Raw genomic sequence first — 17,020 nt, 5'->3', positions numbered from 1 at the left:
GGTGTAGACGCATTATATTTCGGGTGGTTACACTGTTGACCTGTTCTCTTACATCATTATCAGAATCATAGTACTAGAATCATCTCAGCCATCAGATTTGTTTAGTAATCAGGTTGTATTCACCATATGCATCACCTCATGATAAAGTACACATACCAACAGCATTCTTTTACATTGCTTGTTTGGCCTTCAGTGGCCACATATCATAGGCAACATACCCAGTCATACAAGTGAATGCCTTCTTTCATTGGCAAAACTGATCACGATTATTTGACAGCTCACTATGCAATTCTGTACATATACATTTCAAAGATACACAATGAATTGCAAATTCTGTCTAAATATTATGCATTAAGTGAGCAGCTTTTGCAGTTTTACATGCAACTTAATGGTGAGATCAGTGGCCAGTATAGTTTTCGTCAGAGCATGTAAGGGTTCGGGTCTGTTCCATTCCAATTGGATTCCACATTTTTCTCACAGAGAATCATTGAGGAAAATTGGATTTGGAATATCAGTTAAGTGTGAACTGAAATGGGACCGATCCAACCCATGGCTTGTATCAGAGTGGGAGGGGATTCATCTAAAGCATGCAATAACAGACTGAGCCTGGCCACCTCTTATTTTATACAAAAAGTATATTAACATTATAAGCTTACATTCCAAATGGCACCCTATTCACTAGAGTCCTGGCTAAAGTAGTCACTTTATAGGGAATAGGATGCTATTTGGAATGCATAGTTAATCAGTCCCCTGCTCCGGCCAAAGGAAGATAAATAACCAGGAAGTGCTTGGATTCCAGACTCACATTGGTTCTTCTAACAAGGGCTGTATTCATTAGTCCCAGACTGCGGCAAAATGTTTAGCACACAGAATTGTTCATAAGGGAACAAAGACTTTCTATTGGACAGTAGACAGGTTGATCCCTATTTCATTTGCTTCCACCTGGACCGTAATGAAGAGCCCTGAACTGACCAGTACATTCAGACACGGAGCAGACCTTGGCTGAACATGCCCATTATCTCAATGGAATACAGTTCATACAGTGCAAAACATACAAGTCGTTCATGAGACTAGTTCCTGTGGTCTAGTTAGTTACATAGTATCCCTTGTTGATAATCTAAGACTTTTCTTCATCTAAAGAAAATGCTAAGAGCTTGCACTTTTTCTAAACATTCACTTCTTGGACAGTATTTTTTCTTCTTCTTCTTAGGACGTGTTCGAGAACTCTCCGAAGGCCTTCAGAGAGACATGTTGTGATTCATCAGTTCTCTGTCCCACGCAATGTCATGGAGGGATTTCAGCTCAATTTTGGTCAAGACAAAACTAAAACAAACAAGTTTAGCTGCACACTAAATTAATAGATTCTTGGTTCTGGAAACTAAAGTACAGTTTCCATGTATCATTCTACAGTGCTAATAGAATATCATTAGATATTTATACTGCTGTATACAAGTGGTGTCATTTCCAAACATTCCTTCTGCCCACTTGTCAAGGTTGGTCATGTATGGTCTTTAAGGAACAGAAAACCTTGCCTGAATGCTTTTAAATTAAAAAGTCAAGTGCAAAATGAAAGACTTCAGTAGTTTTCCTTATGGGGGTCCTGATAAAGGAATAGTTTTAAAGCGACCGCGTTTCCACCTCAATCTTCTCTTCGGACTGTGAGGAGGCCTCAGGTTCAGCATGAGAAATGTTTGGGCGAACAGTTACAAGCGGACCTCCTCCATGGATGGAGTGGAGGAAGTTCCACGTCTCCTCTGAGATTTGCCCAGAGTCGGCTCCTGCAGGAGGCCAGACAGAGATGGAATAGACAGGATCAATCAAGTTTGTCCACTACAGTTTTTTCAGCCACACACAAATACCAGAAAAATTGTGTACACACTGATGTAACCAGACAGCTTTGATTTATAACAGAGACAGAACAAAGAGTTGACCAGGTCAGTCTTTTAACCTTGTTTGAGTGTTAGATGGCCGTTTTTGTTGACTGCGATCTTGGAGTTATCAATTGTTCCCGGTGGATCTTTAGTGAGAGAGCAAATAAAATATTATTACACATTATATATGTAATATTGCACAATCCATTACCCATACAATAACACAAATGAATGCTGGCAATTATTAATGGTTTCTTCTTTCTAGGACTCAATTAACTCCTTCACTGAAAACGGTTTACCAAACACAACCGAGTTAGGTATACTTACTGCTACTACTGAGTAAGGAATACTTACTGCTACTACTGAGTAAGGAATACTTACTGCTACTACTGAGTAAGGAATACTTACTGCTACTACTGAGTAAGGTATATTTACTACTACTAATACTACTACTAATACTACTACTACTACTGAGTAAGGTATACTTACTACTATGGAGTTGAGTGGTTGTTCCACCCAGCTGTCTTAAAATTCATTCACTATCTCTAAGTTGCTCTGGATAAGAGCATCTGCTAAATGACTAAAATATATAAACATTACATTCATAAAATACAACATTACTTTCCATTTCATTTAATAAAAGCTGAGATTTGATTTGCAATCTGAGAAAAACTTTATGAAAACATCTGAAGAGGAGTTTTTCCTCATAAATGAACTGACTAGCATTAACAGATCTCGTTAGCAACAGAAGCCCACTTCAATGAAGTGAAAGAAAGCACTGACTACTAATCTTCTGAGGTCACTGGGGGCCCCCACTTCTCTACCATTCTCCTTCCCTTTAACTAGTCCCTCCCACTCTCTAAACCAACCACCCACCAATGTCTTTCCCCTTAACTAATCCCTCCCACTCTCTAAACCAACCAATCACCATTGTCCTTCCTCTTAACTAATCCCTCCCACTCTGTAAACCAGCCACTCACCATTGTCCTTCCCCTTGACGAAGGCCTCCCACTCTCTAAACCACTGCATGCTGATGCAGTAAATGACCAGCGGAGACTCCTCCTCCTGGAACGCCTTGTTCAGCTAGCGAGAGAGAGAGAGGGAGGGAGGGAGGGAGGGGGAGGTTTTGTGGAGAAAAAGTGGGAGGGGTAGAGAAAGAATAGGGAGGACGAGGGGGAAGAGAAGACAGGGGGGTAAATGGGGTGTAAGAGAGAAGAGAGGGGGAGGAGTGGAAAAAGGAGAATGAAGGGAGAGGAACAAGAAAGATAGAAGAAAAATACAACATGACAATTACACTTGAGAGCATTCATTTATTCCTTTTCTTCTTTTCACCTGAGTCTCTCTCGGGCTGCCTGTCTCTCTCGGGCTGCCTGTCTCTCTCGGGCTGCCTGTCTCTCTCGGGCTGCCTGTCTCTCTCGGGCTGCCTGTCTCTCTCGGGCTGCCTGTCTCTCTCGGGCTGCCTGTCTCTCTCGGGCTGCCTGTCTCTCTCGGGCTGCCTGTCTCTCTCGGGCTGCCTGTCTCTCTCGGGCTGCCTGTCTCTCTCGGGCTGCCTGTCTCTCTCGGGCTGCCTGTCTTGAGTTTATGTGGGTTGCATTAGCTGACAGCTGGCCTATGTGTGTCCATGCATTAATGATGACCCCCTGTTGTGTCCAACCCAACCCCAGGTCACCAGCAGGAGGTCACAACCCCAGGTCACCAGCAGGAGGTCACAACCCCAGGTCACCAGCAGGAGGTCACAACCCCAGGTCACCAGCAGGAGGTCACAAACCCAGGTCATTCCCCTTGGTCTAACTTCAGCCCAGTGCTAACAGACCGGATTTAGATGATCATGGTTCCTTCAGACTAAAGCTCATGGTTCAGGGGCAGTATCTTTAAGCAATAAGACAAGGCAGTGCGATATATGGCCAATATAACAGGACTAAGAGCTGTTTTTAGACCTGATGCATTGCAGAGGAAGGACAAAATTGTATAAAAGTTGTTCTTAGGCAATGCATTATCCTATTATTCATGAAATATCGGCCAAATAGCACATCCCCTTGTGCCTCACTGCTTTGTGTTAATTTGTATTTATTTTTTACAACATTAATGTTGTAATGTCTTATTTTGAAGTTAAATGCGTTTGACCCAGTCTTGGGTGAAAATTAGAATTGGTTCTCAATCGACTTACAGTTGTTTAAACAACTGTTAATATAAGCCTGAAGAACTGGAACCTCAGTGTCTGTCCCTGGGTTTAGTGTGTCAGTTACAGGCCTTACCCTGACAGACATGTCCCTGGGTTTAGTGTGTCAGTTACAGGCCTTACCCTGACAGACGTCCCTGGGTTTAGACGGGTCAGTTACAGGCCTTACCCTGACAGACGTCCCTGGATTTAGTGTGTCAGTTACAGGCCTTACCCTGACAGACATGTCCCTGGGTTTAGTGTGTCAGTTACAGGCCTTACCCTGACAGACGTCCCTGGGTTTAGACGGGTCAGTTACAGGCCTTACCCTGACAGACGTCCCTGGGTTTAGACGGGTCAGTTACAGGCCTTACCCTGACAGACATGTCCCTGGGTTTAGTGTGTCAGTTACAGGCCTTACCCTGACAGACGTCCCTGGGTTTAGACGGGTCAGTTACAGGCCTTACCCTGACAGACATGTCCCTGGGTTTAGTGTGTCAGTTACAGGCCTTACCCTGACAGACGTCCCTGGGTTTAGACGGGTCAGTTACAGGCCTTACCCTGACAGACATGTCCCTGGGTTTAGTGTGTCAGTTACAGGCCTTACCCTGACAGACGTCCCTGGGTTTAGACGGGTCAGTTACAGGCCTTACCCTGACAGACGTCCCTGGATTTAGTGTGTCAGTTACAGGCCTTACCCTGACAGACATGTCCCTGGGTTTAGTGTGTCAGTTACAGGCCTTACCCTGACAGACGTCCCTGGGTTTAGACGGGTCAGTTACAGGCCTTACCCTGACAGACGTCCCTGGGTTTAGACGGGTCAGTTACAGGCCTTACCCTGACAGACATGTCCCTGGGTTTAGTGTGTCAGTTACAGGCCTTACCCTGACAGACGTCCCTGGGTTTAGACGGGTCAGTTACAGGCCTTACCCTGACAGACGTCCCTGGGTTTAGTGTGTCAGTTACAGGCCTTACCCTGACAGACATGTCCCTGGGTTTAGTGTGTCAGTTACAGGCCTTACCCTGACAGACGTCCCTGGGTTTAGACGGGTCAGTTACAGGCCTTACCCTGACAGACGTCCCTGGGTTTAGTGTGTCAGTTACAGGCCTTACCCTGACAGACATGTCCCTGGGTTTAGTGTGTCAGTTACAGGCCTTACCCTGACAGACGTCCCTGGGTTTAGACGGGTCAGTTACAGGCCTTACCCTGACAGACGTCCCTGGGTTTAGTGTGTCAGTTACAGGCCTTACCCTGACAGACATGTCCCTGGGTTTAGTGTGTCAGTTACAGGCCTTACCCTGACAGACGTCCCTGGGTTTAGACGGGTCAGTTACAGGCCTTACCCTGACAAACATGTCCAGCTCAGTCTTCCGTCTCTTCTCCAGCTTCTCAATTTCCGTCTGGCAGGTGTGACATACATACAGGTGGTTGACAGCAGGCCCGCCTCCATACCTAAACAGACCAATCACAGACTTAGGAACACACCGAAACAGACCAATCAAAGCCTAAGAACACAACTTGACCAAACCAATTACAACTCAGCAACACACTGGGACAAACCATTTGTGTGCTTACTTGGCAAAAATGCAGACACATTTTTATCCCATTCTTTTCAATGTGCACACAGCCCTTGCTTCAGAGGTGGGAGGGGTTTAACATGGTCTTTAATCAACGCAACAAGCTAACTTGCCCATGTCCATTCATGCATGCATTTGCTGCAAACAAACCTATTGGAGAACTTGGTAAATTGAGGACAGGGTCAAACTGGCAGGTTTCATGCTTACAGAAGAATAAAAAGGGTTTAGAAGCAGGAAATTGAAATTGACCACCTAGACCTGGTCAACCCGGCCATGCCCATTCACCACTCCAAAACGTAATGAAAACCCGAGATGTGTCTCTGTTCATTAGAATCCAGCAGCTGACAGCGGGCTCTGAGCTGTCCCTAGAAGGCCATTCTGAAATCAAGGTTGATACCCCAGGTATGGGCCTCCCAGGTGAGAGGAGTGTTTACCTGCTGTAGAGGTGGTCCCAGACGTTCTGAGGAAACATCACTACCAGGTCATCTATGAAGGTTGCCTTGGCAGGAGGGACCCCTGAACACAAGACAGGGAAAAACATAACAGGTCACCACTTCACTCAACTAGAATTATTAAAGACGCCTCAGCATTTTTTCTTTCAGAGCTTAGCAAACCAACAGCAGAAAACAGATTCCTAGACTAACTGACTGATTTATGTTTTTTTGATAAATGAAAAGGAAACGTGACCGACGGTCCAGAGCTCAATACCTCCATGGGAGCAGAGGAAGTCATTGTTGGATATGGGCCCCGGCTCAGCGAAGGTCTTGAACTTATTGAGCCACTGTCGTGACACGTAGAACTGGAGCAGACTGGGCTCCATCATGTTCAACAGACCGCTCACCCTCCTCCGCTCCTTCAACGCCTCCTCGTTACTCTTCCTGTGAGACACACACACACGAAAGAAACAGCGAGTGGATGAAACAACATGGGCGGTAGCTTGGGCCGGGATCACAGCACAGCAACATCCTTTTTAGAGAAAACCAGGTAATCTCCTAAAACCACCAGGTGATAATCTCCTAAAACCACCAGGTGATAATCTCCTAAAACCACCAGGTGATAATCTCCTAAAACCACCAGGTGATAATCTCCTAAAACCACCAGGTGATAATCTCCTAAAACCACCAGGTGATAATCTCCTAAAACCACCAGGTGATAATCTCCTAAAACCACCAGGTGATAATCTCCTAAAACACACAATGACTCCAGAGAGACGCAGGACTTGGCAGATATACATTTACAGGACGTCTGTGAAATGAGGACATCAGGTAATTGCTAGTGTACATGCTTTATGCTGAGATCCAATTCAATACCTGGAAGCAGGTCAGGACATCATATTAAATGTGTAGTGTATCTTGACATCATATTTTTATTGAGGGACACACCTGATTAAAGCACAAATGTATTTGATCAGTTTTCTTTGCTTAGTCTACAACCTGCCAAACTGACACTGCTCTCAAAATACAATGATATTAATTCAGACTGGACTACTATCTCTAGGGGACCTTGAAATAATCTGAACATTTGGGTTTTCCTTCTGGACTAACTAATATTCTATGTTGCAAAAAAACAACCAAAGCTCCCAAAGTAGTGACTGGTACTCGTAATTCCATTTCCTGACTTTCCACATTGAAACAAAAGCAGAAGTGCAAACAGGGCCTGATGTTTGTGGACAAGATGGATGACGTACTTGTAGAAGAGAACATAGGCCTCAGCATTCTGGACACAGGACTCGGACACCTCCATCACGCTCTGGTCATCAAACTCATACCAAAGGTTGTTCAGGTCGTTCCTACAGTAGGCTATGTAGTGACCACCTGGTAGCAGGAGAAGGAGGTGGGGGGAGAGAGGGGAGGAGGAGAGGAAGAGAGAGAGGAGGGAGAAAGAAGAGAGGAGGACAGGAGGGAGAAAGAGGATGGAAGAGAAATGAGGAAGGATAAGAGGTTGAAATAGAGGGGGTTACCCAAGTCCCCAAGCGGCCAGTATGGACCTCAACATGTTAACAGAACGGGGGAGGTGTGGCTCCGAAAAAAGACTCACTGCTGGCAGTGCCATGGTGACAGATGACAGAGAGCAGGTCATATGTGGTGGTGTGGGCGGAGCTATCCTTGGCCAGGAAGGGCTGCAGGTCCAAGCCCTCCAATGGGAAGGAGACGTGAGTCCCGATCTTTGTGGAGAACATCAGCTCATGTCGGAACCGCTTCAGATGGATGCACAGGATCTGGCCAGGGGAGGGGACGAACAAAACGCATTCACAATTATATGGAAGTGGACATTGGATTAAATTTAAGAACACAAACAGTATTTGTGAGAATATGGTATATCCATAAATGAAGGGGCCACTGTGTGACATTATAAAGGTCAACAATTCAAAATGGTTTGACATACACCTCCTTCCAGATCTGTGTGTGTAGTACAAAAACAAAGTTCTAGACATGCAGACAGGAACCGCATAACCAACCAAAATAACTAGAATCTGAATCTACGAGCAAAAATCTGAGCAAAAATAAAAATGTTTTGCCACAGATGGACAAAAGGAAACTGCAAATAATGTAACTGATATAATCATACCGTAATAAGAATAATATTAATTTGATAAAGTAGCTGTGATGTGAACCTCAGGGGACAGACCACTCACCTCCGGAACACTCTGGACTTTGCAGAATTTCACTCCGTTACGTAATCTAGGAAAAATTTAAATAGTGTGCTAATTTAACGAATCAGTAATGTCAGCCACTGAAAGCCTATTGGCTCTGTCAAACACCACTCAATATCCTCGCTGGACAACTTACTTCCTGCATTTCTCACAGCTGTACATGTTGTCCCCCTTGAGCTCGTCCCGCGCGAAGAACGCAGCCAGGCAGTCCTGGAGAGTTACTACTGGACCCCAGAACCAGCTGGGCACAAGGACAATCACAGCTTAGACAGACTGACCAGTAACAGAACAGACTTCACACTCCTCAATGACTGTGCTCCTTTCCATTTCCATCAGAGTCGTTATAGGCAGTGAGACACAATGCTACTTATCTTCACAGCTTTTGATGACAACAGCCAAATGACTGGGACATTTGGTTATTTTAAGATAGAGTCACATGATAAGGTCTTAACGGGTATAGAATACAGTGAGGATGTGTTTTGACCAATCAAATTACCTGTTAAAGAACCAATCAGTAATAATACATAAGAATTGGGCGGCAGACCCAATGTATTGAGAAAGCGTCAGTGTTGGGAGATGCAGCTTTAACCCAGTGTATTGAGAAGGCGTCAGTGTTGGGAGATGCAGCTTTAACCCAGTGTATTGAGAAGGTGTCAGTGTTGGGAGATGCAGCTTTAACCCAGTGTATTGAGAAGGCGTCAGTGTTGGGAGATGCAGCTTTAACCCAGTGTATTGAGAAGGTGTCAGTGTTGGGAGATGCAGCTTTAACCCAGTGTCTTACAGATGCAGTCTGGGACTTCTGCGATTGACAAAACATTTGGTTGATCCTCCCATGTTGGGCCTGGATGTCTAACATGTTATGTAAATAATCTATACGTAGAATCACTACCGTACTTCAGTTAGTCATGAATCTGCCCAGATTAAATTTCTCTGGTATCCATTTTGGCAGCACAACATTTTGTAAAAGTGGCCAAAAATCAGGGACTGCATCTTTAAGGATCTCTAGGGGACTCTGACACAGCCTTGTGACATCCTAGGGACATCCATGGTGTCTGCAGGACCCTGTGACATCCTAGGGACATCCACGGTGTCTGCAGGACCCTGAGACAGCCTTGAGACATCCTGGGGACATCCATGGTGTCTGCAGGACCCTGAGACAGCCTTGAGACATCCTGGGGACATCCATGGTGTCTGCAGGACCCTGAGACAGCCTTGAGACATCCATGGTGTCTGCAGGACCCTGAGACAGCCTTGAGACATCCATGGTGTCTGCAGGACCCTGAGACAGCCTTGAGACATCCTGGGGACATCCATGGTGTCTGCAGGACCCTGAGACAGCCTTGAGACATCCTGGGGACATCCATGGTGTCTGCAGGACCCTGAGACAGCCTTGAGACATCCTGGGGACATCCATGGTGTCTGCAGGACCCTGAGACAGCCTTGAGACATCCTGGGGACATCCATGGTGTCTGCAGGACCCTGAGACAGCCTTGAGACATCCTGGGGACATCCATGGTGTCTGCAGGACCCTGAGACAGCCTTGAGACATCCTGGGGACATCCATGGTGTCTGCAGAGAGAGCAAAGACAGTGGTACCTCTTGATGTACTCCATGACGAAGGCCACCCATCCCTGGGCCGCATAGGCCTCACCACAGGAGCCAGCCTTCACCAGGGACGTCTGGTGAGACGACGAGTGGAGCTTGGCCAGGTCCTCCTTACCGGGGATGGGCAGAGACAGGTCCTGGAAGTTCTCCAGAGTTACTGATACCTGGAGGGAGGACAGAGAGAAAAACAAATACTCAAACAGCAGCTATAGCACTCATTTAATACACAAACACAGCAGCTATAGCACTCATTTAATACACAAACACAGCAGCTATAGCACTCATTTAATACACAAACACAGCAGCTATAGCACTCATTTAATACACAAACACAGCTGCTATAGCACTCATTTAATACACAAACACAGCAGCTATAGCACTCATTTAATACACAAACACAGCTGCTATAGCACTCATTTAATACACAAACACAGCTGCTATAGCACTCATTTAATACACAAACACAGCAGCTATAGCACTCATTTAATACACAAACACAGCTGCTATAGCACTCATTTAATACACAAACACAGCAGCTATAGCACTCGTTTAATACACAAACACAGCAGCTATAGCACTCGTTTAATACACAAACACAGCAGCTATAGCACTCGTTTAATACACAAACACAGCAGCTATAGCACTCGTTTAATACACAAACACAGCTGCTATAGCACTCGTTTAATACACAAACACAGCAGCTATAGCACTCATTTAATACACAAACACAGCAGCTATAGCACTCATTTAATACACAAACACAGCAGCTATAGCACTCATTTAATACACAAACACAGCAGCTATAGCACTCATTTAATACACAAACACAGCTGCTATAGCACTCATTTAATACACAAACACAGCTGCTATAGCACTCATTTAATACACAAACACAGCTGCTATAGCACTCATTTAATACACAAACACAGCAGCTATAGCACTCATTTAATACACAAACACAGCTGCTATAGCACTCATTTAATACACAAACACAGCAGCTATAGCACTCATTTAATACACAAACACAGCAGCTATAGCACTCATTTAATACACAAACACAGCAGCTATAGCACTCATTTAATACACAAACACAGCAGCTATAGCACTCATTTAATACACAAACACAGCTGCTATAGCACTCATTTAATACACAAACACAGCAGCTATAGCACTCATTTAATACACAAACACAGCAGCTATAGCACTCATTTAATACACAAACACAGCTGCAATAGCACTCATTTAATACACAAACACAGCAGCTATAGCACTCATTTAATACACAAACACAGCTGCTATAGCACTCATTTAATACACAAACACAGCTGCTATAGCACTCATTTAATACACAAACACAGCTGCTATAGCACTCATTTAATACACAAACACAGCTGCTATAGCACTCATTTAATACACAAACACAGCTGCTATAGCACTCATTTAATACACAAACACAGCTGCTATAGCACTCACTTAATACACAAACACAGCTGCTATAGCACTCACTTAATACACAAACACAGCTGCTATAGCACTCACTTAATACACAAACACAGCTGCTATAGCACTCATTTAATACACAAACACAGCTGCTATAGCACTCATTTAATACACAAACACAGCAGCTATAGCACTCATTTAATACACAAACACAGCAGCTATAGCACTCATTTAATACACAAACACAGCAGCTATAGCACTCATTTAATACACAAACACAGCAGCTATAGCACTCATTTAATACACAAACACAGCAGCTATAGCACTCATTTAATACACAAACACAGCAGCTATAGCACTCATTTAATACACAAACACAGCAGCTATAGCACTCATTTAATACACAAACACAGCTGCTATAGCACTCATTTAATACACAAACACAGCTGCTATAGCACTCATTTAATACACAAACACAGCAGCTATAGCACTCATTTAATACACAAACACAGCTGCTATAGCACTCATTTGACTGCAGAATGAATCCATCAGGCTGGAGTTCTAAGAATGATTCATGAACCTGAGAGGCTGAAAGCAGTGTGTGGAGTAATCAGAGTCATTAGAATCAGAGTCATTAGAATCAGACATCTCAAGCAATCTTGCTGTAACATGAAGACAGTTAAACATGATTAAACTTGATGCAACAGCCAGTCATAATGAAGACACTGGTCACTCAACCCATCACAGGTCAGACACTGGTCACTCAACCCATCACAGGTCAGACTCTGGCCACTCAACCCATCACAGGTCAGACTCTGGCCACTCAACCCATCACAGGTCAGACTCTGGTCACTCAACCCATCACAGGTCAGACACTGGTCACTCAACCCATCACAGGTCAGACACTGGTCACTCACCCTATCACAGGTCAGACTCTGGTCACTCAACCCATCACAGGTCAGACTCTGGTCACTCAACCCATCACAGGTCAGACTCTGGTCACTCAACCCATCACAGGTCAGACACTGGTCACTCACCCTATCACAGGTCAGACACTGGTCACTCACCCTATCACAGGTCAGACACTGGCCACTCAACCCATCACAGGTCAGACTCTGGCCACTCAACCCATCACAGGTCAGACTCTGGCCACTCAACCCATCACAGGTCAGACTCTGGCCACTCAACCCATCACAGGTCAGACTCTGGCCACTCAACCCATCACAGGTCAGACTCTGGCCACTCAACCCATCACAGGTCAGACTCTGGCCACTCAACCCATCACAGGTCAGACTCTGGCCACTCAACCCATCACAGGTCAGACTCTGGCCACTCAACCCATCACAGGTCAGACTCTGGCCACTCAACCCATCACAGGTCAGACTCTGGCCACTCACCCTATCACAGGTCAGACTCTGGTCACTCAACCCATCACAGGTCAGACTCTGGTCACTCAACCCATCACAGGTCAGACTCTGGTCACTCAACCCATCACAGGTCAGACACTGGTCACTCACCCTATCACAGGTCAGACACTGGCCACTCAACCCATCACAGGTCAGACTCTGGCCACTCAACCCATCACAGGTCAGACTCTGGCCACTCAACCCATCACAGGTCAGACTCTGGCCACTCAACCCATCACAGGTCAGACACTGGCCACTCAACCCATCACAGGTCAGACACTGGCCACTCAACCCATCACAGGTCAGACACTGGCCACTCAACCCATCACAGGTCAGACACTGGCCACTCAACCCATCACAGGTCAGACACTGGCCACTCAACCCATCACAGGTCAGACACTGGCCACTCAACCCATCACAGGTCAGACTCTGGTCACTCAACCCATCACAGGTCAGACTCTGGTCACTCAACCCATCACAGGTCAGACTCTGGTCACTCAACCCATCACAGGTCAGACTCTGGTCACTCAACCCATCACAGGTCAGACTCTGGTCACTCAACCCATCACAGGTCAGACTCTGGTCACTCAACCCATCACAGGTCAGACTCTGGTCACTCACCCTATCACAGGTCAGACACTGGTCACTCAACCCATCACAGGTCAGACACTGGTCACTCACCCTATCACAGGTCAGACACTGGTCACTCACCCTATCACAGGTCAGACACTGCACAGAGCTGATGATGGTCCCATCAAACACGTCTGAAATCACACTGCGGTATTTCTTCTGACTCTTGCTCTTTGGTGGGGAGAATGTCGTCACTGAAGACAGGGAGGCAGAAGACACAGATGAAAAAGAGAATGAGTATAACTTGTAAATCACACATTGTTTTACATGAACAATCTGAAGTCTACCTGGTGTGATCTTGCTGCTAATGGAGTATAACAGAGGGACAGAACACACAAATCTACACAAAATTGACATTATACTGAATGACTGGTGACCATATGATGTGATATAAAGATGAGTATTTAATATGAATGGATTTAAAGCAGAGGTACACATTCACAGTAAAGTAAAATACATCAAGACCCAGGGTTCACAGTTCAGTATTCTACAGCTGTCTAGTTAACAGTTAGGTGTCTTCATGTGGTGAGAAAAATCCCATTAGTCACAGTTACTGAGGGTGACAGCATGCTGGAGTAGAGTAGTTGGTCTTAAATCAGTGCTAGAGTTGTTGGTCTTAAATCAGAGCTAGAGTTGTTGGTCTTAAATCAGAGCTGGAGTAGTTGGTCTTAAATCAGAGCTAGAGTTGTTGGTCTTAAATCAGAGCTAGAGTTGTTGGTCTTAAATCAGAGCTGGAGTAGTTGGTCTTAAATCAGAGCTAGAGTTGTTGGTCTTAAATCAGAGCTGGAGTAGTTGGTCTTAAATCAGAGCTAGAGTTGTTGGTCTTAAATCAGAGCTGGAGTAGTTGGTCTTAAATCAGAGCTGGAGTAGTTGGTCTTAAATCAGAGCTGGAGTAGTTGGTCTTAAATCAGAGCTGGAGTAGTTGGTCTTAAATCAGAGCTGGAGTAGTTGGTCTTAAATCAGAGCTGGAGATTCCAAGGAGAAGTGCTCTATACTAAATAGTATATCATACTTTTCTTATGGTTGGAGGAGATTCCTGGCCAGACAGAGCTGTTCTTGGGGGGACTAGAGGACATCTTGGTGAGGCAGTGTCCCTCCATGGGGACCGGACTCTGGGACCGACTGCTGGAGACAGCCAGCACCTCGGGGGACGAGTCTGGAGCAGGAGAGTAGCAGAGAAGATTTGGGGATGACAAGGAAGGAGGGCAGATTATTCACAACATCCTCCTCGTCAGAACAATCAGGACAAACAACAAGCAAAAACGTGACGCTGAGCATCCTGGGGATCACAGGGTCAGAGGTCAGGTCAGCCTGAAGCCACACTAACAGGCAGGACAGGACCAGACATCACAGCCTCAACTGACTACATTCAATCAGCCCTTGATTCATCCACCCAGTCATCCATTCAGCTGTGCCTACCAGCCGCTCGCCCCTGGATCTGCACCTTCACCGCCCCCTGGCTGCCGACGGTTGCCGCAGTGTCCATGTCTTTATCCAGATCACCCCCCGAGCCCCGGTACAGGTCATTGATCAGATTCTTCTGCCAATCCCGATTGGCCTGGCCGGAGTCGGCCCCGTCAGGGATCAGCATCTCCGCCTCATTAGACTCCTCCCCGGGCGGCGCCGCCCGCCCGCCACCACCCCCGTCCCCGCACCCGTCCCCGCTGCTACCGCACGACTCGCAGGACTGAAAGTCGTTGTCTGACTGGGCAGGGCTGTCGTCGTCAGGGCAGTCGTCCATGGCGATGGCATGGGAGTGCTGGTCGTTGTCGGGCGGTTCGGCCTGCAGCTCCTTCAGCTCCTCGTGGAGTTGGTCCATCAGACAGCGCAGGAACTCCTGAGAGTCCTGCAGGCACAACGCAGGAACAGAGAACGTTTGGGTAACTGGTGGAGCGGAGCGTCTTATAGGGCAGGAGAACGGAGTCATATGAACACACTGAGGAGCTACCTGTTGAGAGTATCCTCTGAACATGGGGTTAACAGCCTTGATGCCCTGGAACAGGTTGGTAGGAACCACATAGGACGGCCTGAAACACCAAAGAACAAAACGGAATAAAATACTTTCTGCTTACTACAAAGACATAACTGTAGACTTCCTGCTTACTACAAAGACATAGCTATAGACTTCCTGCCTACTACAAAGACATAGCTGTAGACTTCCTGCCTACTACAAAGACATAGCTGTAGACCTCCTGCCTACTACAAAGACATAGCTGTAGACTTCCTGCCTACTACAAAGACAGGTAACTGTAGACTTCCTGCCTACTACAAAGACAGGTAACTGTAGACTTCCTGCTTACATCAAAGACACAGCTGTAGACTTCCTGCTTACTTCAAAGACACAGCTGTAGACTTCCTGCTTACTTCAAAGACAGGTAACTGTAGACTTGCTGCTTACTTCAAAGACAGGTAGCTGTAGACTTGCTGCTTACTACAAAGACAGGTAACTGAAGACTTCCTGCTTACTACAAAGACAGGTAACTGTAGACTTCCTGCTTACTACAAAGACAGGTAACTGTAGGCAGTGAAGACAATGATGAACTGACTACAGCACTTTACCTGTTCTTGTGCCAGAGGTCACACACCAGTTTTTGGTAACTTTTACACAGGGCAGGCTTCTTGTCCGTCCTCACCAGACCGCCACACTCCATAAAGAACTGGGTCAGAGGAGGACTGCAGGAGGTGCGGGGGAGGAGGTGGAGGGAGAGCGACAGGGGTTAGCAACCAAACCATTGTTTACATTTACACTGTTGTCTATCGGCAGAGGCTCTGATTCTGGTTGCATATACCATTTCCATAAGTTCTGGTTTGTGAGAATTTGTCCGTAAAGTGAGACTGTGTGTTTGTGCTTGTGTGTATACACAGTTATATATAAGCATTCGGTATACAGCAGACGTATTAAAGGTGTGTAATACCTTAACAATATAACCTCTTGATGAAATAGATAGGGAACTATCTATCAGGGGAATCTGCACTAATGGAAATATTTACCAAAAAACAAATTCATAGAACACATTTCACACAGATTTAGAACAAACAAAGACAGCTCTGCGCGTGTCTGTAGTCAACACAAGCATCTTAATTACAGTAGATAGCATCACTAACAAGTGCTTTAAGACTTCTTTGGGATGCCACAATCCATTTCCATTTTCACAGCACAGTCAATCCAATAATTCAATAATCCAATAATAAGGCTACTCTGAGAGGTTTGAGGCAGAGACCAGAGCATGTTTTCTGGGTTATCATCTGCATATAACATCAGTGTATTTATCATTACCATAGGACATGGACATCTGTAAAATATCCGAACCATATGACATTGTAATTTGGCTAAAGGGAAATTGTGCCAATTTAACAATGTTCTTTCGCCCGGCAGCTACTACACCGCCTGACATCCGGTAGAAGCTTGCATCCGCAACAGGACCATGGCGTTTGCCTTTGGAGCAGCAACAGGACCATGGCGTTTGCCTTTGGAGCAGCAACAGGACCATGGCGTTTGCCTTTGGAGCAGCAACAGGACCATGGCGTTTGCCTTTGGAGCAGCAACAGGACCATGGCGTTTGCCTTTGGAGCAGCGGTGCTTAAACCCCACAACCCTTGCTGTACACTCCGATCTGTCACTTCATGTCTTCTGGCCACTCAACCCTCACGGGTGGGCAGCTCCCGCTCAGCCAAGGCA

At 45.9% G+C, this 17,020-nt stretch overlaps 1 protein-coding gene across 2 annotated transcripts in view; it reads right to left on the bottom strand.

Annotated features, from left to right (window-relative positions):
* Nucleotides 1-96: 96 nt before the first annotated feature.
* Nucleotides 97-17,020, bottom strand: part of usp33 (ubiquitin specific peptidase 33) — a 31,402-nt gene continuing 14,478 nt past the window's right edge. For both annotated transcript variants that reach the window (XM_013133405.3, XM_020045572.2), the window contains exons 8-23: nt 15,901-16,014; nt 15,290-15,368; nt 14,761-15,187; nt 14,354-14,497; nt 13,423-13,535; nt 9,857-10,029; nt 8,397-8,501; nt 8,243-8,288; nt 7,645-7,825; nt 7,295-7,421; nt 6,316-6,485; nt 6,042-6,123; nt 5,374-5,482; nt 2,852-2,954; nt 1,949-2,017; nt 97-1,778 (exon numbers count right to left, since the gene is read on the bottom strand). In XM_013133405.3, coding sequence (XP_012988859.1) covers nt 1,618-1,778; nt 1,949-2,017; nt 2,852-2,954; nt 5,374-5,482; nt 6,042-6,123; nt 6,316-6,485; nt 7,295-7,421; nt 7,645-7,825; nt 8,243-8,288; nt 8,397-8,501; nt 9,857-10,029; nt 13,423-13,535; nt 14,354-14,497; nt 14,761-15,187; nt 15,290-15,368; nt 15,901-16,014 — 2,203 coding nt within the window. In that variant the 3' untranslated portion in view covers nt 97-1,617. The remainder of the gene's footprint in view (nt 1,779-1,948; nt 2,018-2,851; nt 2,955-5,373; nt 5,483-6,041; nt 6,124-6,315; nt 6,486-7,294; nt 7,422-7,644; nt 7,826-8,242; nt 8,289-8,396; nt 8,502-9,856; nt 10,030-13,422; nt 13,536-14,353; nt 14,498-14,760; nt 15,188-15,289; nt 15,369-15,900; nt 16,015-17,020) is intronic.

The sequence above is a fragment of the Esox lucius genome, chromosome 3 (assembly GCF_011004845.1).
Source record: "Esox lucius isolate fEsoLuc1 chromosome 3, fEsoLuc1.pri, whole genome shotgun sequence".
Classification (NCBI taxonomy): Eukaryota; Metazoa; Chordata; class Actinopteri; order Esociformes; family Esocidae; genus Esox; species Esox lucius.
This window is presented reverse-complemented; position numbering and strand designations above follow the sequence as displayed.